This window comes from Schistocerca serialis, chromosome 4 (genome assembly GCF_023864345.2).
Source record: "Schistocerca serialis cubense isolate TAMUIC-IGC-003099 chromosome 4, iqSchSeri2.2, whole genome shotgun sequence".
NCBI lineage: Eukaryota > Metazoa > Arthropoda > Insecta > Orthoptera > Acrididae > Schistocerca > Schistocerca serialis.
In genome coordinates this window covers 575,451,421-575,476,857 of record NC_064641.1, presented here as the reverse complement: position 1 = coordinate 575,476,857, position 25,437 = coordinate 575,451,421, and the positions used below count along the sequence as shown (strand labels likewise).

General features: G+C 40.0%; 1 protein-coding gene across 2 annotated transcripts in view; it reads left to right on the top strand.

Annotated features, from left to right (window-relative positions):
• LOC126475312 (abasic site processing protein HMCES-like) overlaps positions 1–25,437 on the top strand; it is a 97,499-nt gene that overhangs the window by 70,860 nt on the left and 1,202 nt on the right. The window contains exons 8-9 of one of the 2 annotated variants that reach the window (XM_050103090.1): positions 13,121–13,177; positions 13,283–13,692. In XM_050103090.1, the coding sequence (XP_049959047.1) occupies positions 13,121–13,177; positions 13,283–13,286 (61 nt within the window). In that variant the 3' untranslated portion in view covers positions 13,287–13,692. Of the gene's footprint in view, positions 1–13,120; positions 13,178–13,282; positions 13,693–25,437 lie in introns of those variants that run through there. The other variant, XM_050103089.1, reaches the window with a different exon arrangement.

The window sequence follows — 25,437 nt, the reverse complement described above, 5'->3', positions numbered from 1 at the left end:
GTGTGGATACACATGCATTCTCAGACCATAAAACTGTTTCAGCATCTGAAATAAATAATATCCAGATCCAAGAATAAATTTATTTAATCAGTGGCAATGAATCTGCTGGCTGCTCAATCAAGAAGTGGAAGTTGCACAAGACTGAGTGGAAAACAGAAGCAGAGGAGGCATCCAGTATAATTTCAAGGCTAAAGATTGTTTTAGTTTCTCAGGTCATTTTGTACCTTCATCGTTGTTTCTTCCAGAAAAGTTCCCCTTGTACTGTTCTAAGTTTCCTGAAGTTCTCAGATATGGTGAAACTCCTTCATGAACCATGTTCTATTGTCATGACCTATTTTCTATCCACCTATCGTGTGAAATTGGATCATTGTCTTGTGCTGTTAGTCTTGCAAGGTTCGTTATTACCAACAACCTAGGGTAGACATTCAGTGAGTGCTGTAAACTGTTGAAGCTAATTCTCACAATTCCCATGACGTCGGTTGAAGCAGAAAGTTGCTTTTCAACTTTGAAAAAAATAAAATCGTTCTTATGCAACTCTACAAGCCAAGGAGGATTGTCAGCCTTGTGATGCTTTCCATTGAAGGAGATCTCATGATGGAAATTTTAGATTCAGTCAGCGTGTGACTGACAAGTTTGCATCGGAAAATGTCTGGAGGGCAAATATTCATTACAAGTAAGGTAAGAATAAGTGTATATTTTGTGTCGTATTTCCAGTTTGTTAAATGACTTTATTTCAGTTCTACTAGGAATGTAGCTTATAAATTTTGTGATCTTGATACACCATGAATTCTATGGTGTAATTTTTTGTGTGTGTGGGTGTGGGGGGGGGGGGGGGGGGGGAGGCAGATACAAAGATAAAGAATTTTCTCCATTGTAAGTGTGTGCTATAAAAATGTAACATTGAAATTTCGGTGCAACACCAAACTTCAAATACTACCAGCTCCCACCGACAGTAACAGTATGCACCATGTCGCATAAGACATGGCATTCAAATCAAATTATTAATCCATATGTGATGCCACACATGAGTAACCATATACTCTGTATCAAATACAAACAAAAGTGCAGTAAATTATGTAGAAGATCCCAATACAGTGTTACTTGAGGATGAAGATTCCATCTTTCCATTCCAGGATTGTATTGTGTAATGTGCAAACCATACCTAATCCACCAGTAACACCAACATTTGTATATGTGATATTTGCATCTTCTTTTTAACCCTTGTAACCTGTAATACCACACTTGCATGTGTTTCCATATTTCATAGCATAATCACAGTTATGTTCATATAAATGCATGCACCTTTACTGTATGGTTAAATGATGATGGCATCATCTTGGGTAAAATATTTCGGAGGTAAAATAGTCCCCTATTCGGATCTCCGGGCCAGGACTACTCAAGAGGATGTCATTATTAGGAAAAAGAAAACTGGCGTTCTACGGATCGGAGCGTGGAATGTCAGATCCCTTAATCGGGCAGGTAGGTTAGAAAATTTAAAAAGGGAAATGGATAGGTTAAAGTTAGATATAGTGGGAATTAGTGAAGTTCGGTGGCAGGAGGAACAAGACTTTTGGTCAGGCGAATACAGAGTTATAAATATAAAATTAAATAGGGGTAATGCAGGAGTAGGTTTAGTAATGAATACAAAAATAGGAGTGCGGGTAAGCTACTACAAACAGCATAGTGTACACATTATTGTGACCAAGATAGACACGAAGCCCACGCCTACTACAGTAGTACAAGTTTATATGCCAACTAGCTCTGCAGATGACGAAGAAATTGAAGAAATGTATTGAAATATGGCATCCCGGTTAAGACACAAGTTGAAAATATGGTCACTATTTTTTCATAAACTTAAATTTGCCATATTTCGTGACAGTACCTTTTCCATTAGACGTTTGCAAGCAAATATAAGTTTTGGCTTCAGTTGTCTAAATATGATTCCACAATGCATCGTTGTCGGCTGCAGAAAATGACGTGGTTCAACGTGTTTCTCTCATTTTGGTGTTTCAAATACAGTTTCTTCAAATGTAGATTCTTCTTTTTAGTTAATACAAAAATAATAGTAACATAATTCATAATTGTTTATGACTTCGACCTTCACATTGTTCTTCCATCAACACACACCAAGAGTTAGCTTCCGACTCGGACTGACTATAGTCAAAGACTACTCCAACGTCAAAGATATTTTACACAATCAGTTTCTTTGCTATTCTTCGATACATTTTCTAATAGTAATCAATATGCTTTTACTCTCAAAAACAGAAGTAATTTAACATATAATAAGACAAATTATAATAAATTCTGACAAAAATATAAGAAAACATTTTCAATTCAGTATCGACAAATACGGTAAAAAAAAAAACATCTCCCAGATCCATTACAGTATGATGAAATAAAAAAATTATTCAGATAGTTAAGGGAGACGAAAATTTAATAGTCATGTGTGGCTGGAATTCCGTAGTAGGAAAAGGGAGAGAAGGAAACGTAGTAAGTGCATGTGGATTGGGGGTAAGAAATGAAAGAGGGAGCCGCCTGGTAGAATTTTGCACAGAGCACAACTTAATCATAGATAACACTTGGTTCAAGAGTCATAAAAGAAGGTTGTATACATGGAAGAAGCCTGGAGATACTGACAGGTTTCAGATAGATTATATAATGGTGAGACAGAGATTTAGGAACCAGATTTTAAATTGTAAGACATTTCCAGGGGCGGTTGTGGACTCAGACCACAATTTATTGGTTATGAACTATAGATTAAAACTGAAGAAACTGCAAAAAGGTGGGAAATTAAGGAATTGGGACCTAGATAAACTGACTAAACCAGAGATTGTACAGAGTTTCAGGGAGAGCTTAAGGGGACAATTGACAGGAATGGGGAAAAGAAGTACAGTAGAAGAAGAATGGGTAGCTTAGAGGGATGAGGTAGTGAAGGCAACAGAGGATCAAGTAGGTAAAAAGACGAGGGCTACTAGAAATCCTTGGGTAACAGAAGAAATATTTAATTGATGAAAGGAGAAAATATAAAAATGCAGTAAATGAAGCAGGCAAAAAGAAACACAAACGTCTCAAAAATGTGATCGACGGGAAGTGCAAAATGGCTAAGCAGGGATGGCTAGAGGACAAATGTTAGGATGTAGAGGCTTATCTCACTAGGGATAAGATAGATACTGCCTACAGGAAAATTAAAGAGACTTTTGGAGAAAAGAGAACCACTTGTATGAATATCAAGAGCTCAGATGGAAAACCAGTTCTAAGCAAAGAAGGGAAAGCAGAAAGGTGGAAGGAGTATATAGAGGGTCTGTACAAGGACCGTGTACTTGAGGACAATATTATGGAAATGGAAGAGTATGTAGATGAAGATGAAATGGGAGATACGATACTGCGTGAAGAGTTTGACAGAACACTGAAAGACCTGAGTCGAAACACGGCCCCGGGAGTAGACAACATCCCATTAGAACTACTGACAGCATTGGGAGAGCCAGTCCTGACAAAACTCTACCATCTGGTGAGAAAGATAAGAGACAGGCGAAATAAACTCATACTTCAAGAAGAATATAATAATTCCAATCCCAAAGAAAGCAGGTGTTGACAAATGTGAAAATTACCGAACTATCAGTTTAATAAGTCACGGCTGCAAAATACTAATGAGAGTTCTTTACAGACAAATGGAAAAACTAGTAGAAGCCGACTTTGGAGAAGATCAGTTTGGATCCCGTAGAAATATTGGAACACGTGAGGCAATACCGACCCTACGACTTATCTTAGAAGCTAGATTAAGGAAAGGCAAACCTACGTTTCTAGCATTTGTAGACTTAGCAAAAGCTTTTGACAATGTTGACTTAAATACTCTCTTTCAAATGCTAAAGGTGGCAGGGGTAAAATACAGGAAAGTGAAAGGCTGTTCACAATTTGTACAGAAACCAGATGGCAGTTATGAGAATCGAGGGGCATGAAAGGGAAGCAGTGGTTGGGAAGGGAGTGAGACAGGGTTGTAGCGCCTCCCCAATGTTATTCAATCTGTATATTGAGCAAGCAGTGAAGAAAACAAAAGAAAAATTCGGAGTAGGTATTAAAATCCATGGAGAAGAAATAAAAACTATGAGGTTCATCGATGACATTGTAATTCTGTCAGAGACAGCAAAGGACTTGGAAGAGCAGTTGAACGGAATGGATAGTGTCTTGAAAGGAGGATATAAGATGAACATCAACAAAAGCAAAATGAGGATAATGGAATGTAGTCGAATTAAGTCGGCGATGCTGAGGGAATTAGATTAGGAAATGAGACAATTAAAGTAGTAAAGGAGTTTTGCTATTTGGGGAGCAAAACAACTGATGATGGTCGAAGTAGAGAGGATATAAAATGTAGACTGGCAATGGCAAGGAAAGCGTTTCTGAAGAAGAGAAATTTGTTAACATCGAGTCGAGTATAGATTTAAGTGTCAGGAAGTCGTTTCTGAAAGTATTTGTATGGTGTGTAGCCATGTATGGAAGTGAAACATGGACGATAACTAGTTTGGACAAGAAGAGAATAGAAGCTTTCGAAATGTGGTGCTACAGAAGAATGCTGAAGATCAGATGGGTAGATCACATAACTGATGAGGGGGTATTGAATAGGTTTGGGGAGAAGAGAAGTTTGTGGTACAACTGGACTAGAAGAAGGGATCGGTTGGTAGTACATGTTCTGAGGCATCAAGGGATCACCAATTTAGCATTGGAGGGCAGCGTGGAGGGTAAAACTCATAGAGGGAGACCAAGGGATGAATACACTAAGCAGATTCAGAAGGATGTAGGTTGCAGTAGGTACTGGGAGATGAAGAAGCTTGCACAGGATAGAGTAGCATGGAGAGCTGCATCAAACCAGTCTCAGGACTGAAGACCACAACAACAACAACAACAAATTTTTATTAATAACATTTTAGCTAGAATGTTTTCCTGATAACAATATACACTTAATAATCAAGTTGAATTTGCCTTTGTACTTGTTAGTGCTCATTTTGTTCTCAATAACCTTTGCTCAGTTACCTGATGCACAATTTTGTATCACCAATATATACAGCAGCTCTCTCTTAAGAATCATCAGGCACATTTCCTCTGGTACTTTAGCAGGTATTTCTAATTGTATTTTTGTGTTGTGTAGCTGGAGTCAACTCACACAAGTAGTGCTCATCATGTCTTTCATGTGATGACCAGTGTTATCGGAAAGTGTCGGCTTGTTTCCCAGTACAAACAATATTATTTTTAAAGTTGAATTTTACATACCCATTCAATAGAGTGGTCCCAGATTGTCTAATCTGATATTTGTTTTGTCAATATATATTGACAGGAACAGTAAATCACAAAGAATAACCAGTACTCCAATTTCAAAATAATTTTGTTTGTAATGGGAAGAAACTGATGCTTTCTGTTGTCACTGGGCATTGCATGAAACACATGTCGAGCAGTAATTGGGCTGATTCCACCTACGCAACGCAAAAAGGAAATTGCAAATATTTGCTGAAGTAACAAAATTTGCAGATGTATGCACTACATGAGATTGTAGACCGTCGATGCAGAAAATGTTATTTATTCATCCTCTAATAGACAATTAATATTTGAGAATATTTTTATGATATTGTTATTCATCACTTATACCTGAAAGTCTCTTCCTCACCTGTATCTGTAACACTCTTTGTAAACCTTTGGAACGTATGTTATTATATATTCAGTTGTAGTTCCCCTTATAAATGTACTTAATAGTTAAGTAAATGAGACATGTAAGTATGTGTGACACACACAAATGACATTCGAATTATTAGGACTGCACTGATATATCTCCATGCCAATGTTATGTACATTACAACATAGACAAGCAGTTTGGTAATTTCCAATCCCTTCCGATTCCCATCTCAACCATGACTAGACTAATATATTGCATATTTTGTAATACTGAAGCACTGTGTCTTTGTAGGAGCTGTTCAGAATTAAAAGGTTGCTTCATAGGAATGTATATAGATCACAGCTTTCTACCTATATATGTGAATACTGTTCCCATTCATTTAATTGAGTTTGTACCATTTCGACATTGTAACAAGTATTATATATAATGTATTTTAGAATGTTATATTTAAGTACCATTAATCAACACACCAGCAAAGTATGTAATATGCATGGGCATACATTATTGATAGACTTGTTTATTGTCTTTGAGTGTATCTCTGGCATAAGTTAGAACAGTTGATTACAATTTCAGTCTGTATGTTGATGTTAGTGGTAGATTAGTTGTGGTGCACACATGACACGATGTGGTCCTGGAGTGAAAAGACAGAATCTTTGTTCTCAAGTAATACTGTATACAGGTTTTTAGATAGTTTACTGCTCTTTCATTTGTATTCAATTTAGAGCATAATTTTACTAATGTGTGGCTGCACATTGACAATTTGATTTGTATGCTACATCTCGTTTAACACATTGAATACTGTTGATGTATATGTATGCTAACTTACGTCAACTTTAAAACTCTGTCATTATGTTTTTGAGTCCACCAGACAACAAGCTACGTATATAAGTGCTTGATAATGCCATGATAGTTGAAATTGATCAATATTACAGCAAATAAATAACATAAACATACAGTCTGCAACAAACAGTGTTTTCTTTTTCACAGAATGCTGTTTATTGGTTAGAGAAAATTTGTAGATGTTGCTGAATTGTATGAATGAATGCCTCTCCCTCTATTAGGATAGAGAAAGGTAGTAATAGTACTGTAATTGGAGGCAGTGTTTGGCTACGTGGGACAGATTTTGAACCTGGATCTTCTAAAGAATTGTTGCCTGTGGACCATAGGTATGAAAGCAACAGAATGATGGTGAAAGGGAAATTGAAGTAAGCGTTGGAGATTGCACTGGTTTTATTGAGGTGAGGGCACTGCAATGCGACATTTAGATGAACTTGTCGTAAAACTGCAAAACTGCTTCCAACTGCCTGACTCATAGATAATATCCCTGTGTAATAATCATATACAAGATCAATCCCATACATCTGTAAGCTACCATCCATTCCAGTTCTGTGATCAGCCTTTCCCACCATATCATTGGGAGGGCCACCATGTCATCCACTAACTTAGATGCAACCATTGTGCAGCATTTTGTGTGGTTATGTCCACCAACCAACTAAATGAATGAATGGCCACAGATAAATTGTGGTCTACACCTATATGACGACAGTACTCCGCAGTTCACAATGAAGTGCCTGGCAGAGGATTTGTTGAACCACCTTCAAGCTATTTTCTATCGTTCTACTCTTGAAAAGGATGCAGGAAAAACAAACACACAAGTCTTTCCATGCAAGCTCTCATTCCGCCTATTTTTATTACAATGATAATTTATCCCCCTGTTGGTGGATGCCAGCAAAATGTTACCCCTTTCTGAGGAGTAATTTAGTGACTGAAATTACGTGAAAAGATCCTGCCGCATTGGAAAAGCTTTTCTTTCAACAATTTCCACCCCAACTAATGTTGTAGAGAAACTTGTGGACTATGTTGAGAAACATCTGTATCACTTTGAAGTGCAGTGCAGAATTCAATAACAGTTACTTGGTCTGGTATAATAATGTGTAATTTACCTTCTGTAATGCCCTCATACAAACACAAATATTAAAATTGTGCAATCTGACTTAAAAGTACAACAATCTGAATATTTAAAGCTGCAGCCACACTGACTATTTTTCTGCTTCACTTTGCACAAGCATAAATGCATTTGACACTTTCACAGCATAAGGAAGGCATGCATTTTCTGTGTAAGGATTTTGTACAAAATGGATACCAAGTGTCAAAGTTTAGTTGTGTACTTGATGGAAACTGCTACTTGACAACAGCAGCCAAGTATGATATGTCTGTTTACTTTCTATTTGTGTATTTAATTGTGTTTGTTGAGTTTCTGACTGCAACTAAAATCAATAAAAAAGGCATATTGGAGAGAGCAGTACATGCTTATTCTGGAGGTACAGTTCCAGAGACTGTCTCAACAAAAATATAAGGGCAAATAACTAGACAGTTATTTTCAATGGACTTAGTGAATACAATCTTTGAAATGGAAGTGCATAAAACTGACAGTAAATTTCACTGTTGATTTATGTTGGGCTATATATGAAACATCAGAGTTATTATAATGGGATGTTATTTTATTACTTTTGCACACCTCAAAATACTGTTCAGAAACAATTTCACTACAGAAGGTGTGTACGAAAATGAGAGTTCTTAGTAGATATTTATTATTCATGGCAGTACTTTCATGTTGCAAAACTAATACAACATAACTTGTTTCACATTATGTGCTGCTGGGAATTGTTTGGAAATCTTAAAAATTCTGGCATTTTGTAGACAACTGAATGTAAAAGTAATTATGGAAAAAATAATTGTCACTCTCTCATTTCCTTGTCATAAATGTGCTGAGTGGGACAGTAGTGATTTTTGATGTGGTGAGAGGTGGGCACAAGGGAGTTTGGTAAAGGAAAAATATGGTTGGGAGTTAAGAAAGATCATGCAAGTGTGGAATATTTACATCGTTTGTAGACGAAGTGGCTGATATACAGGGGAGCAGATGGCAGGATAGGAGAGTACTAAGAAAATAGTATAGTGATGCAGAAGAAAACTGCTAGGGGATGTCTGAATCTAGTATAAGGACATGAGGATGAGATGGGTTGGGAACAAGAGTAAGGGCAGAGAAAAGTGAAGTATTGGGCCTGATAAAGCTCAAGACAAATGGGCAGTGGGTGCTCACAGGAATTAACGATACATTGAAGGAGCAGTTTCCCTTCACACCATTCAGTAAAGATAGTGTTAGGAGGGCGGATTCATATGGCACAGTTTGTGAAGCAGCCATAAAGTCCAAATTATTCTGAACAACATGCTCAATTGAGAAACACAGTTGGTTTTTGAGTTTTGTTAGAGAATTCAAATCAAGAACAGCTGACAACTTGGTCCATATTGCATACTAATTTGGCTCCTTTCAAAGAATTTTGATACAATAGCCCCTACTTACCGATCACATACAACCATTCACTTGACGAAAAGATCTGTACCTAAATACTGGAAAGCTTCACAGGTGTCGTCAATACTTGAGAAATGGAATAAGAGAAATCAGCTGAATTACAGACTAATATCGCTAATGTGTATGTGCAGTAGGAGTTTGGAACATATACTGTGTTCGAACATTATTGATTATCTCACAGAATACTGTGTTCGAACATTATTGATTATCTCACAGAAAATGATTTATTAACAAACAGCACAGATTTTGCAAATATCAATATGTGAAACAAAACAATTCTCTATTTACAAGAAGTAATGAATGCTATCGGTAGGGAATCTCAAATTGATTTTCTGTATTTTAGATTTCCAGGAAGCTTCTGACATCATTCCTCACAAGCCACTTTTAATTCAATTTTGTGCCTCTGGTGTACTGTCCCTGTTGCACGACCGGTTTCATGATTGCTTGTGAGGAAAGTTACAGTGCGTAGTAACTGACAGGAAGTCATGTAGTGATTAAGTGATATCTGGGGTTCTCCAAAGACGTGTTATACACCCTCTGCTGTTCTTAATCTATATAAACAATGTGGGAGACTATCTGAGCAGCCCTCTTACATTGTCATCTTGCATAGTCATGAGACTAATTGCAAAATGATTGACACATTATCCATATGTTGCGAAAAGTGGCACTTGACTCTAAATAATAAAAAGTATGAACTCGTCCATTTGAATGCAGAAAACAGTCTGCTGAATTATAGTTACACAATAAATCTCTCAGCCTGTAGTAGAAGCTGTGAATTCAACTCAATACTTACAGATTACAATTAAAACTGGAATGATCACATAAATAATGTTGTGTGGAAAGCTAAACAAAGACTGCATTTTGTAGGTAGAACACTTAGAAGACCCAAAAGGTCTACAGAAGGACTGCTTACACCATGCCTGTCCATCCTCTTCTGGAGTACTGCTACGTGGTGTGGGATCCGCATCAGATAGGATTGACTGAGAATATCGAAAAAGTGCAAAGAAGTACTGCACATTTTGTATTATCATGAAACAGGGGAGAGAGTCAGGGATGTGTCCAATTTTCAATGTAGCCCACAAGTTTCTGTATACATCTACCAGTTGTTCAATTCATCAACTATGCAAAATCAGCTCTTTGGTCATCGAACCCTTTGAGAACTGCTTTGTGAATGTTCTCATCATTGGAAAATGTGCGATTGTTGCAAAGTAGTTCCTCAATTTCTTGGATATTGTTGCCTGCGTTTAATTCCTTCCCAATTAGCATCACCTGTGTCTATGTGGCCTTGGTCAAATTATTGGCACCATTCAGTATATGTGGATGCAACATTGCATTTGGTCCATGTACTGCAAGAATTCCATTGTGAATGTGTGTGGAATTTAGATATTGTGTCAACAATAATTGTACTGTCCCACTTGAGTATGTTTCCAGTTGCCGCACAATTTTTCTCTTTCACTGTGATGCACCTATTATCCGTACTGGAGCAAGCTTCTAATAATGTGCCACTATTATTGCGCAGTGATCTTAGCGTGAGTCAACATGTGTAACTTTTTTAAAGTCCTATCATGGTATCTAGGACCAATGCTAGAGGCTAGGTGCTGATTATTTGATTATAACTCACATCCATCTAAACATAAAAATCCTTTGTCATTGGAAATGTTCAATAAATTTTCCCATTAAATTTCATTTTTGTGTGACCAGTGATTAAGGCCTGATGTAGATTCACAAAAAAGTTTTGACAACCCCTTTCACAAAGGATTTCCTTCAAATTTTATGTATTAGGACCAGATGATAAGGTGGCACATACTGGTTTTCCTTTTATATACCAGTATATGGATTTATAATGTAATTAGATATCTATAAAATCTACTCACCAAGTGACGGCAGGAGAACACTCATGTAAAAAGGTATTGAAATTTGCAAGCTTTCAAAGCCAGTGGCTGCTGCTTCTGGCAGAATGGTTGAAGGGGAAGAAGAGGGGTGAAGTAAAAGGACTGGCAAGATTTAGAAAATGGGGAGAGTTCGACAAAAAGTCTCCAAGAATCCTGGATCGGGGAAGACTTAGCTGATAGTATGAGGAGGATAGACTGATTGTTGGGGACTGCAAGAGATGAGATTTGAAAACCCAAGAGCTTAAAAGTGGAAGATGCAGTAACACTCAAGACCGAAATTACTGACTAAACATTGTGAACAAGGTAATAAGAGTGGAAAGATGAGTGCATTGTATGTGTTAGAGGTGGGGGTCTGGAGAAAAATAGACAGGTCAGAAAATAAGAGATACAGTGAAGAAAGGAATAGTTATGAAAAAGAATACTTGAGACAGAAGAAATAGATGTAAATTAAGGCGAGAACCAAGGACATGTAATCCCAATTCCCACCTTTGAAATTACTGAGACACTGGTTTCTGGGGAAAGAAACCAGATAGCCTGCATAGTGAAACAGGCACTGGGATCATGACTGTTATGTTGTAGAGCATCTCTGCAACAGAATATTGTGTGTTGCCAGTATACACCCTCTGCCAATGTCCATTCATCTTAACTGACACCTTGTGGTAGTCATGCCAGTGTAAAAGGCTGAACAGTGTTTTCTAGCAGGTGGCTCTCCATTTGATTATATATGTTATGCCAGTTACAGAGATGGTATAGGTGGTGATAGGAGGGTGTACAGAGCAAATGTTGCAGCAGGGATGGTCACAGGGAGCATAGAGTCTGAGAACAATATTGTGGAGATTGGAAGGGCAATGAAAAGCTATTCTAGGTGTAGTGGACAGAATATCAGACAGAATGGATCTCATTTCAGGGCAAGATTTTAGGAAGTCTTGGATGCCTTAATCAGCTACTTCAGCAAGACTATGACTTCCTAAAATCATGGCCTGGAATGGGTTTTAGTCTGTCCACCATATTTCCCACCTCACCAAGAACAGTTTTACATTGCCCTCCCAGTTTCCGTAATATCCTTGTCATTTCCATAATATCCTTGTCAGCTCTGATGCTCCTTCAACTCTTTCCCTACCCTATGGCCTCCCTGTGACTGTCACCGCTGTAAGACTTGCCCCAAGCACCCTCCTACCACCAACTGTACCGGCACTGTGACTGTGAAAACATATACGATCAAAGGGAGAGCCACCTGTGACATGACACACGTCATTCACCAGCTGTTACGTAAACAATGTTCGGCCTTTCACATTGGCATGACTACCACCAAGTTATAAGTAAGGATGAACGGGCATAGTCAGAGGGTGTATACTGGCAACACACAATATTCTGTTGCATATCATACTGTACAGCATATAAGTTGTGATCTCAGTGCCTGTTTCACCATGGCAGCCAGCAGTTTCTCAGAACTCCACAGGTGGGAACTGGCATTACATCATGTCCTTGGTTCTAGCCATAATGTATGTCTATTTCTTCAGTCTCAGCATTTCATCTCCATAACTATTTCATTCTTCACTCCCATTTAGATTTCTATATCTTTTCTCACACCTCTATTTTTCCCCACCTCCCCACCTCTATCACATACAATGCACTTGGCTTTCCACTCTTATTAACCCGTGTACAATGTTTAATCAGTAATTTCTGTCTTGCCTATTACTGTACCTTGCACTTTTAAGCTCTCAAGTTTTCACATCTCATCTGGTGCAGTTCCCAACCATCAGTCTAGCCTTCTCATCCTGTCCGCTTAGTCTCCCCTAACCCAGGGTTCTTGGTAACTTTTCCAAACTATCCCCATTTCCTACAGCTCACCAGTTCTTTTCCTTCACTCCTCTTCTTCCCCTTCAACCCTTCTGCCAGGAGGAGGAAGAGGAAGAGCCACCGGCTCTGTAAGCTTGCAAATTTCAGTATCTTTTTATGTGTGTGTTCTCTTGCTGCCACTTCATCAGTAGATTTTTTTATCTATTCAGTTATATTATATATTTTCAAGAACTGATTGTTGTTAGTACACAGATTTATTGTCATTGAATAGTACTTTGGGAAAAATTATCATCTTTTTTCATTTGTTGTTAATAAATACCAGACAATGTAATTTCTGTTAACACCAATCATAATTTTTTTTTCTGAAGTTCTGAAATTGCTGGTATGTTTTATTTGCAGGTCAGGAACACTGACAACCTCTGCAGAGTTGTGTACTGTCACGTCTGTACTTGAAACGTAAGCATTTTGTGTAATATTTCAATACTTTAGCCTTCAGTAACTATAATTCAACTTTTTAGGACAGTAAATGATCATTACATAAATATATTGTATCTTGTTCAGATAAGTACAAGGAAGGTTTCTACAGACTGGCTGCCAATGCTTGAAGAAGAATTTTGACATTTTGTATTATATTCAGTTGTTTAAAGTCTACCAGTTTATTTTTACATAAGATGAGTAGAAAAAATTAGGAGTTAAAATTTCAGTGTGTACGTATAGAGGCTACTGTGACTATACAACTAGACACCAAAACGTTGAAAACCAAACAATAATTTACAGTTTCAGTGACAGTTCTGTAAGTTATACGCCCCTGACGCCCATACCACTGTTACATACCACGCTGGATCAGTGTCTATAGCAGCATTAAGCTCATAATGAATCTTCATAAGAAAAGTTTCAAACTGCCATTAGCATTAGTAAATATTAAATGCTCCTCAGCAAAAAAGTGTATTTAAATATATCTGTATATTTTTAAAAAGTGTAAAAAGAATAAACTATTTTTGTGCGAACAGAGGAATTGCAGCATGTGTTGAATTCTACCATCTTCATTTGTCATTGAAATGTAATTTTATAACAGAATTATGCACAGTACTACCTTTGTCAGTTTCACCTTGTCAGTAACTGTGTAAAACATGTCAGTTTCACCTTGTCAGTAACTGTGTAAAACATGTCAGTTTCACCTTGTCAGTAACTGTGTAAAACATTCTCAGTCTTCTCCCATGTCAAATTATGGTAAAAACTAGGGGTAAAAAGTATTGCCACCTATCTTTTTCAGGAACAGTTAGTTGTCGTGGCTCTGCTGAGAGAAAGCTTTATAAAACAAATAGCCGGTGATTGTTGAATTGGTTGTGAATTCATGCTACCAGAAATTGTCAATATCTGTGATGCAGGGTCACTTGTGGTGCCACCTCATTTGCAACAGGTCGCCAACTTTTTCTGCAGTCATCATTTCAGGAGCTTGCTCCCATGTACCACTAAAAGTATAGCTGTTGTTCCAGTTAAAGGTGTGTTGAATATTCTGATCTGCATGATGTGTTTGATGATGGAGTCACTGTAGGTTGATGCATAGGACAAGGTTTGTTCATCACACACAATTTTATATTAGTCACGAGTCTGCACTCAGACTAATAAATTGACAGATACAGTGGCATACACCCTAACAAGGTTACCATAAATTCCAAGCCAAAACCCTCCTGATCATGGAATCTCTGCTTTTCTTGGACAGTCAGAAATTGGTCTCAAGTCTTATATGCACAGAATATGCAGACTGTTCATCATATTTGAACGCATTAGTGCTTCTGTCGCTAGGAGAGTGCTGTCTTAATGTCTCCATCACCACAACAATTTTTTTACAACACGTGCTTCAGTTGTTTAATCTGTCACTTGAAGTGGTCCTTGTTGGGTGTTTCAATGTATGTAAAAATCACTCTCCTCTGGAATGGACGATGTAAGCTCTGATTGCTAAGACAGATAATGGTACACAGCATTGCCAAAGTCCCATCTGATTTCCATAAAATTATTTCATCTAAGAGCTATACTCGTTAACAGTTGTGTACACGCTGAACGTAACACCAACACTATGCCTGAAAGTGACATTCCTTTAAGGTAATGAAGGTATCTATGAAATCCAAATATTGTCATTGGTAAGACTATTTTACTGCACTTAACAGTCTAAATAAATGCATCTGACTTTACACAATAAGGTACATTTATTTTACCTGATTATTACATCTTTTGTCCAGCAGCAATTTGACCTAGTTGGGACCTTTTAATATTGCATGGCTCCCAAATGTGGAATTTATAATAAACATATTTCAGTCATCTGCAAGTAAATCAAAAGTCACACAAACTGCTTATTGACTGTAACACAATTAGCAAAAGAATAAATTCAAAAAGGACTCAAAAGTTATCCAAAAATAATATGGATGATAAAAGTGCCAATATAAACATCATAGCATCTCCACAGGTGGTCTCCAAGGTCCAAGTAAAGGAGTGCAGTCCGTAATAGAAGTGTGGCCAAAGTAGATGGACATTCAGTACCAATTAGACCAATATTTCTGCTCGGTCATAGAGTGCTTAATAAATGTCGTTACTGACATGGAATGAATTTTTTATATAACTGATTACTAAACAAGCACACACAAAACTTTAAAAATGAAATACCTGTTACAATAAATGATTAAATTTTCATGAAACACCAAATCAAATATTTGCATGAAAACAGTTCCTTAATATCAATCTGTACTATTGTTACATGCATAAGAAGCATCTTTGTATTAAGATAACTTCCTGAAATGTGGCTATCTCAGCATGCCAGCTGAAGATCCTTCAATTTCATTTCTTGCCTAATTACAACCAGATGTCCACGAAGTGACACTAGAACATGAAGGAAAATACTTTCTGATTGTACACCCACATGAGCCTTCTATAAAAGATGTACCTTGTTTCTGTAAGATAAAAAAATTAACTATTGCAAAATTAGTGTAAAATGCTGTTGCAATTCTATTGTAAAATTTCAAAACATGGGAGAGATTCAGACAGAGACAGGCTAACAGCTGTGTCCAACATCTGGTTACTAATAAAACAGTTAATTACAACTCTCTAAATAAGTAATACTTGATTAATTACAACAAAACTTATCTTTACTCACCAGGCTCGGCTGTAGCTATGAACCTCCACATATGGACATAAGGCTCGGAACACACTATATGAGCACGATTAATGAGTGGCGAATTGATGAAAGTTCAGAATGGCCATACTGTGGCTTCACTACAGTCAGTAGAAAACACAAGTTCATAGACACCTGTTGACACAGTTCTAACAGCGTTGGTGAATAGGCACAGTTCACAGGAGACAGAAGTCCCTTTACTCCCTGAAAGTTGACATGAACTGTATCACGGTGAGTAGGCAGCATGACGACATTACTCTGTTCTGCCTAGTTCCTGGAAGTGGGCAGGATCTGACCTCGAACAGAACTGGCCTCCAGCGATGCAATTTAAGGGCAGAGGCACAGCAGTGGCACCTCGGAACTGCTTCTTCCTAGCATCTAATTGGCACTTTGTGATACTGCTTTTTTTTGGCAGTAACTTTGCAGTGGTAGGTACTTCTTGCACCGCTCTCAATACTCGACGACACTGCATGCCACTCCCCAAACCAAACATCATCCCGGAGTTGGGCATGGAGATGGACATGATGGCAGGGAGGGGGGGGGGGGGGGGGGGGGTCACTGACGCAATTGAGGAACTAGGTGCTGAAACTTAGTCAAAGTTGAGCACCCATCCACAGCCCAGTATCCACCTTGCGCACAGCAGGAAATACCTACTAGGGAACCAACCACAGGGTGCACTTTAGCGGTCATAGGCGCAGAGGCAGACTGTGAAACAGGTGGGCTGCTGGAGACGACTTCTGCCCCCCATCCACCTGCCCACCCACCCACCCACCGTGGCATCCAGCCAGGCCCGACCCTTTTGCCGGCTGTGTCACAAGTTGTCAGCAAAACTGCAACACTGCCGTTAGAGCTAGGCTGACGTCCATGGATGTCTCCTGCTGTGGAGACAACCATGCTGCTGGAGATGACATGGGAACAGGACAACACCTCAGACATTACACCTCATTCCCGTCTCCGACCCCCGCTGAACAAGCAAAAGAACACTGGTCGCTGAAGCCAAAGCTGTGACTCAGAAGTAGGAACATAAGGTCTCTGTGGCAGAAGTAACAAGTGGAGCAGAGTCCTGTGACCTCAACCATGCAGAAGCTCCTCTGGCAATTTTCCGTCTTTGGGCAGGGAGCAGTAAGACAACAGAAAAAGTTTCAAAGCCTGGTCCCATGTGTGAGTAGCTCACAACTTGTCCATCTGTAATTTAACGGTCCTTATAAGTTATTCAGCTTCACCATTCGACTGTGGGTGAAAGATCGTTGTAGGACAAACTGAGTACCATTGTCTGCACAAAACTGTTCAAACTCCTGAGATGTGAACTGCTGCCCATTATGAGACTATCACCTCAAGTAAGACTTACATGCAGAAGATCAATGTAAAAGCTGATACTGTGCTGTGTGATGTGTTATACTTCATTGGAACAATGAAGGGAAACGTGCAGTATGCATTGACAACCACTAGGCAGTGTATGTTCCAGTATGACATAGCATCTACAGCTCGTGGTCTAGTGGCTGGCATTGCTACCTGGGGGTCCCGGGTACGATTCCTGGCTGGGCTGGGGATTTTCTCTACCCAGGGACTAGGTGTTTTTGTTTTCCTCATCATTTGTGACAGTGGCTAGATTGGACTGTGAAAAAATTGGGTCTTTGTACAGGTGCTGATGACTGTGCAGTTGAGCACCCCACCAACGAAACACCATCACCAGTATGGCCCAGCAAAGTCTTATGTGCAGAAGTTGCCAAAGTTACATCAGGACGTGGCCACTGTGGAGGAGCAGATTCAGACTCGGCACACATTGCACACTCTGGGCTCAAACCCTTGGTGCAACAAACAAAGAATTTTCTGATAGAGAGACTGAGGGACCAAGATAAGTGTGTTGCTACTTTTGGTGTGTGCCAGGACAAAGCCCATCTGTACAGAGATGGCAAGCTGATGAGCAAAGTAGCAACAAACAACTGGATGGAGGATCTCCTACAGACTCTGCAGCTACCCATGACAGACAAACTTGAGCACATTCTGCAACGCCAGGTCAAATTCAGTCTCCTGTGCCACATAATGCAAAGTGACCAGAAAAACTTCCAAAAGCCTGATTTCTTTATAATCAGTGTGAGGACAGAAGCATTCAGAGGAATCAAATGCAGTGTCAGAATGTGGCAGCACTGCACCAATGCCATAAGGTGAGGCATCTATTGCAAGAATGACAGGCTTGTTGGGCTCAAAGTGGACCAAACACCGATCACTTAGTAGTGCATCTTTTAGCTGCTGGAAAGCCCTTGCAGCACATTTGATTTAGAAACACTGCAATCTGAGTGGCATTCAGGATAAAATGGACGTGATAGGTTAGCATCCTCATTACAGCTTTTAATTCAGACACGTTGGTTCATGCAGTCAAGTCATAAGTGGCCACTAAGTACAACTGTGATGATGGGTGGAGGATGTGCACATAATCATATGGCCAAGATACTCGATTTCAGTGAAAAAAAAGGAACACTTTAAATGGTTACACATCAGTCCTGCATTGGACAAAACGTGAAACAATACCTCTAAATTTTGTAAGTGTTCTGCTGGCGTACGACCAGAGACAATTGTATCATCTAAATAGTTATAACTCAAAGGCACTTTCAACATCAGTTGCTTGAGGTATCCTTAGAGAATAGCTGAGGCAGAAGTGCTACCAAAGCTGGAGTAATCCCATGTGTGACAAAAATCTTCTTTGACTCTTCATGTAAAGGCAGTTGCAGGTAGGCGTCCTGAAGACAAATTTTTGAAAAGAAATGACCCTGACCCAATTTGTCCATCAAATCCTCCGGGTGGGGCTACAGGAAAGAATCAACAGTAGTTTGTGAGCTGACAGTTGATTTAAAATCTGCACAGAATCTCAACCTGCCTTACGGTTTAGTAAGGACCACCAGGGATGACGCCCATTGGCTGGTTGACACTGGTCTGGTGATGTCACTGTCCTGCAACTCTGTGCAGCCCAGTCCCTTAATGCATAATGACAGTAAGAGCATGAAAAAGCTTGGGCTGCGCATTGTCTTTCAGTCGCATGGGCCTTGAACCCTTGAGCCTTGCCTAAACTACCATGGAACAGACAACTGTTCTGGTCAGATAATGCATTATTATTGGCCAGAAACCCAGATGACTTAATTTATAACAACTGAGAATCTGAAAAGATCAGACCTATCCATGCCGAAACTGTTAGTAGGCTGACGAAAACACAACACTTGAAATAACACTGTTTTAATAGTGCCATGGAATGTGGCTGCAAACTGCACACTCCAATCACTGGAATAAGTTGTCCATTGTATGCTGACAATGAGCTATGTGGTTGCTGAAGCTGTAGGCTACCTAACCATTCATACATAGTACAGTTGAGCAGTGTAACCGTAGCACCAATATCTAAGTGGAATCTAACACTTTGTGAACACCCGCAACCAAACATACAACTTATTGGATTGCTGATTAGTAAGTTCAGAGTTTGTGTACTGCCAATCTGACGGAACGACAACAGGATCTAATCGGTCCACTTCCACTGCACAAGTTTGGGAATCAATAAGGCAGATTTCAGACAAGAGTAGTACACATCCCTTTATGGAAATAGGGTTTTGGTGGACGTGCCCAGCTGAACATTTTTTTTACAGTCACTGCTTCATCCAGACAAGCTCCTGTGTTTCAGGTGTCCCACGGAACTGGAGAGATGAGGAAGCTCCATTTCTCACATAATGAGGAAGCCTACGACTTTCCATTCTCCGTGTGGGAACTGGAATCAGCTCTGTCCATGGCCAGAGATGCTACTCCAGGACCTGATTAAGATTCATTATGTCATGTTCCGTCATGTGTGCCCCGAAGCTAAAGAACAGCTCCTGTCTTGTTTCAATCAGATCTGTTTTGATGGACAGTACCCCACGACTTGGAAGGAGGCATTATTAGTTCCATTATGGAAACCAAGTGAGGACCGTAGCACCCCTAACAGTTACTGGGGCGTAGCCCTTACCGGTTGTATAGGTAAGACTCTTGAACACATGGTCAACTGCCACCTCATCTGGCTCCTCAAATCCCGAGGTCACCTGAGCTGCTTCCAGTGCCATTTCAGGCACTACCGTTCCACCCTTGACAACTTAATTCTACTGGAGATAGTGCTATGTAAGTCATCCTTACACAGAAATCATTTGATCTGTGCATTTTTGACCTCAAAAGAGCATATGACACTACTTGCAGGTACAACATCCTTCACAAACTTCCAGAGTGGGGACTACGTGGTCTTCTGCCACTTCTTATCCAATCCTTTCTTAAAGACCGGCAGTTTAGATACCAAACTGCTGATCCTTTACCTGACTGCTATGTCCAAGAGAATGGGGTCACCCAAGGCAGTGTACTCAGTGTCACATTCTTTTCCATTCCTGTCAATGGCATTTCTTCCACAGTCGGGAACACTGTCAAATGCTCTTTGTTTGTGGATGACTTTGCCATCTTCTACTCTTCGTCCTACCTTACAGTGATGACAAGGCAGCTACAGCTGACCTTCAGGAGGCTGGAAACCTGGGCCAAGACAAATGATTTTCAGTTCTCACCAGAGAAGACTACATGTGTCAGTTTTAACCATGCTTGTTGAAGTTTTAAACAACCAGTACTAACAGTGGGAGACAATATTTTATGTTTTATGGAAAGAAATTAACTTCGTTTTTGTACCTGAAAGACCTACAGACACAGGGCTTTGTCACTGAATATTTTGAAATGCCATAGTGGAAAAGCATGGGCAGCTGACAGGTCTCACCTCCTGCAGTTTTATAGGGAATTTGTTTGATCACATTTACATTAGGGCAGTGTGGTTAATGAATCAGCCCATATTTTATACCTCAGGATATTAGATGCTGTCTACCATGAGGGATTTGGATATCGACTGGACCAGCCCAGTTCAGAGTATGTGTGCAGAGGACGGTGAACCACCATTCCGGGTTCAGTGAGGTATCCTTTTGGCTCAACAGACACTGAAAAATCTCAGCATCACCTGTCATTGGCATTTAGTACAGTGATCCAACCCAACTTTGAACAGCTGTTCCAGAATCGGTTCCATGCGACCATTTAGGATATGTACTGCTGCCTGTCTCAAGGATCTTGAGCCATCAGACCTCTGAATACACAGCCAGGGATGGAATGCGTTACTGCCTAGATGTCTTTAGAAGCCCAAATTTATTTTAAGCGTGATGCGGTACAAGAAAACTTGTACTCCAGATTACATTTTTACAGCTTTGTTTTCTTCCATTTTAAGTACACACCACAATTTCATAGTTCTTTATACAGTTGGATCCCAGCAAGAAAATGTCCTCAGTTGTTCCGCTGTTTTCCTTGATAGGGTTCTCAAAGTGCGTCTTCTGGAACAATTTAAAAATTACTGTGTGGAGTTAAATGGCATTATGGTGGCACTGGAGCAGATTCACAGATGCTACCATACAAGGTTTCTTATCTATACTGACTCACTTAGTCCACTAAAAACATTTCACCAAATGTATCCGGTAGACCAGTTGATTCATCCCATCCACAATTCTTTAGAGCAGCTCCAATTCTGTGGTAAATAAATGATCTTTTGCTGGGTACCTGGCCAAGTCGGGATATAGGGAAATGACACGGTCGACAAAGTGGCCAAGGAAGCATGTCATGAAGTGTTGACCATCAGTGTCCCATTGCATTGCATGCCATCATCTCTTCTTCTGACACACACATTGTGTGTCAGTGGGAGACTGAATAGTTGTAGGTGGCAGAAACAAACTGCAGTCACTCAAATTGACCACACAGGCTAGGCAGTCTTCCATGTCAGTCTCACCCCTGGAAGAAGGTTCTGCTTACCAGGCCATGCATTGGACATACTCTTTAACACGTAGATTCCTCCTCTGGTGGCAGGATCCACCACTCTGTGAGGTATGTGGTGTGCCATTTTTGGTTCAGCTTATTTTAGAAACACGTTTCTTATATACTAATATCAGGGCAGCCCTCAGTGTCTCAATGGAGATCTATCCACCATCCTCGCTGATACTGATTCCAGTGTTACAAGAGTGGTGATATTTTGTGAACGGTCAAGCTTCATCCCTAAATTGGTGGGGAAGGGAGACAGACTTTTAAGGCATTGTAAACTGCTTCACATGAGGGGCAGCCTTTATCCCCACACATTGAGATTGGTGTGCTGACTTTTCGTCAGAGTGCTGATGACCATGATGCTGAAAGCCCCTCACCTAAAATTATCGTCATCATCATAATCAGTGGACCGTAAGGCAGCAGACACAACATGCACATGAGAATCAATGTCTGACATGGAATGTGAAAGCTGCTGTTCACCATGTATATTTAAACATGCCAACTGTGTTGTGTGGCCTTGTTTGTCACATGTGAAACACATGGTTTTTGCAGCACAGGCACTGCGCCGTATCACATGTTTGAAAGCAATATGGGCAGTACTTCCGTTATTGTGCAGGCTGTGCCGCAGCAGCCTGATGGTGTGATTATTGTGCGTATGACCTAGACATCGGCCAAAATCTGACCTGGGGGGAGGGGGATATTGTTGGCCCCTGAACTGTCTTTACTCTTGACAGCAGATACTGCAGGTGCTTAAAAATCATGCATGCTCAGTTCTATTGACAATGTCCTGTGACTCTGCAATTGGCAATATTATACTAAAGCCAGGTTTTGGATGCTTCAGTACGGCAGCACAAATATGGGACTCACACGTTCTGAGTAATTGCATCTCTCATCGTAATGTCACTGTAACTTGACCCTCGTGAACACTGAAAGTGAATTATCCTGGCTGCTGTTTTAATCTGAATAACTTACAAGAAGCAGCTGCTACATGCACTTGTGATTTAAGATGATTTGACAATTTGTCAACTAACATGTCATGGGGGGGCGTCAAGAGGTTACTCTGAATGTTGGCACTAACCGTTTGTTGAGTTCTTTGAACTCTCAATATATCAACACACACAAACAGAAATATAGCACTGCTGTAAGAGAGCATTAGTTACACAGTATGTCCCAGTGAGCTAACCATGAGCAGCATCCTTGGCATCACTTTACTTGTTAGATTATATTAGATTAGTTTTTCGTTCCATAGATGATCTGTGCTGAGGAGATCCTCGAGGATGTGGAACATGTCCTTTTTTTAAAAAAAAAAAAAGCTGAGATAACATGAGATAACAATAGCATGAATATATGCAATACATCATTTGTTTCTGTTAAACACGTCTTGGACACTGAGGTAAGGTAGCTGTTAAAATACATTGAATTAGAAGTACTCTGAATAAGTATTACTTTATTGAGTATAACAAAACATATCTTTGTTCGCCAGGCTCAGCTGTAGCAATGGAATTGCATAAGTGGACTTACAGTTCAGAACACACTAAATGAGCTCCAATTACTGAGAGACAAATTAATACAAGTTCGGAACGGCCTTATTGTGGTATCACTACAGGCACTAGAAAACACAAGTTTGTAGACACTTGTTGACACAGTTCTGATAGTATTCGCAAGTAGACACAGTTCACAGGAAACGGAGGTCTCCTCACTCTTCAATGGTTGACATGGGCTGTGTCACAGTGAGTAGACAGCACAACAGTGTTACTCCAACAGAAACTTCCTGGAAGTGGGCAGGATCCAACCTTGAACAGAGGGGACACCTGGCCTCTAGTGCCGCTACTTCAGGGCAGAGGCATGGGATGCGCAGCTTCATTCTAGCATCTCAGTGGTTGCTCGTGATACTGCTTTGCTGTACAGTGTACAATATCTCTATGGTGCTTGATACTACGTGCTCCGCTCTCAATGCTTGATGACGCAGGATGAACAAAAAATTGATTCTGCTTCATACAGTGCCATGAGATTCAGTGGGTCAATATATTGGATACTCCACAACGTGACAAAAAAAAGTTTTGCTGAGTTGCTCTGCTCTGCTCTGCACTGCACTGCACTGCACGCACGCCTGGACTGAACTGAGGAAACAGAGGAAAAAAACAGCACTGGTGCCGTCTCAAGGTCAAGCAGACCAGCCAACTACAGGGGAGCCAAACATGGAGAATTGATGAATCAGACACCACAAACTAGAATAGTTTATGTCACTATGTACAGATTCTAGGACACATTAAAACTAGGGAGTTCCTTTTCAAACACACTGTGTATAAGGGGCATGAACAGCAGCAGATGTCACAAGATCACTGTGGAGGACACAGAGATGCCACATATTCATTTGAGACAGTGTTATAAGCACCTTATAAAGTTGGGAAGGGTCTTCATTTGGCCAGCTGGTTGAATTGTGCAGAATCCAGATTAATGGGGCATTTGAGTGTGACAGTGACCCATCGTTGGACTGGATGAGAATGAGAGGGCAGTCATACTTGTTAAGGTACTGATAGAACATATCTCACCTCAAGAACAAGGCATGTGATGTGTTCTGACTCGCTCAGTGCACCAAATCTATCCAGTAGACCAGTTGGTTCAGCTCATCCATTAATCCTTACAGGTACTTTACGAATAGATGAACACCTTTTTCTGGTATCTGGACATGTTGGGGGACATGGAAACAACCTAGCAATAAAGCAAAAGTATATTTGGATGGTATTGTAAGTCGTTGTCTCATTATCCAATAGACAAATTGTGCACAAGTGAGAAACAATGGTTGGAGGTGGCAGAAAATAAACTGCAGTCACTCAGACAACCAGACAGGCTTGGCAGACTTCATGCCAACTTCACCTATGGAAGGAAGTGCTGCTAACCAGACTGTGCATAGGACATAGTCCTTTAAAACAGGTTTTCGTCCTCTGGCAGGAGGATCCACCACTCTGTGAGGTTTGAGGGGTGCCAGTTTCAGTTCAGAATATTGTCACTACTTGTGTCTTTACTAACATGAAGGGAACCGTCGGCTTGATTGCAAATCTGCCCACACGGGCTATGAAATTTTGTGAATTGTCATTTAGACTTCATCACTCAAGTGCTGGGGAGGGGAGATGGACTTTAAACTATTGTAAACCACTCCACACATGAGGCAGCCTTCGTCTCCCCCTCCAACCCCTCCCCTTATGGGAATGGTGTGTTAACTTTTTATCAGGGCGCTGATGACCTCGATGTCGAGTGCTCTGCATCCAAAATAATTGTCATTGTCATGTGCCATTTCTCAACAGGACAATGCTTGTCTACACATGGCACTTGTGTCTTATATTATTGGCCAAACATTTGAAGAATGTGTTATTTGAAATTCAAGTGTTGAAAATAAAATAGACGTTTAATTGACATTGTTTGCTCAGGTTTGCCTCTGCTTATAAAAATTATGAATGTACTAAACAAGTGCTCAGTACTAGTGTTACCACTATATGTCGCATAGACCTGTCAAGTTTGCCATTACATTTGTGTTACTGCAAACACAGCAATATCTTCTCTCAACAGCACAATAAATAGCGTGATTTGACAACAGAGATACATGTACAACATGACCAATAATAGATTTCAATGTTTCTTGTGCAAATGCTTGTCAGTTTCTGTGGGATACACAGAGTGAAAACACAAAGAACTTGAAATATTTCTGGAGCAC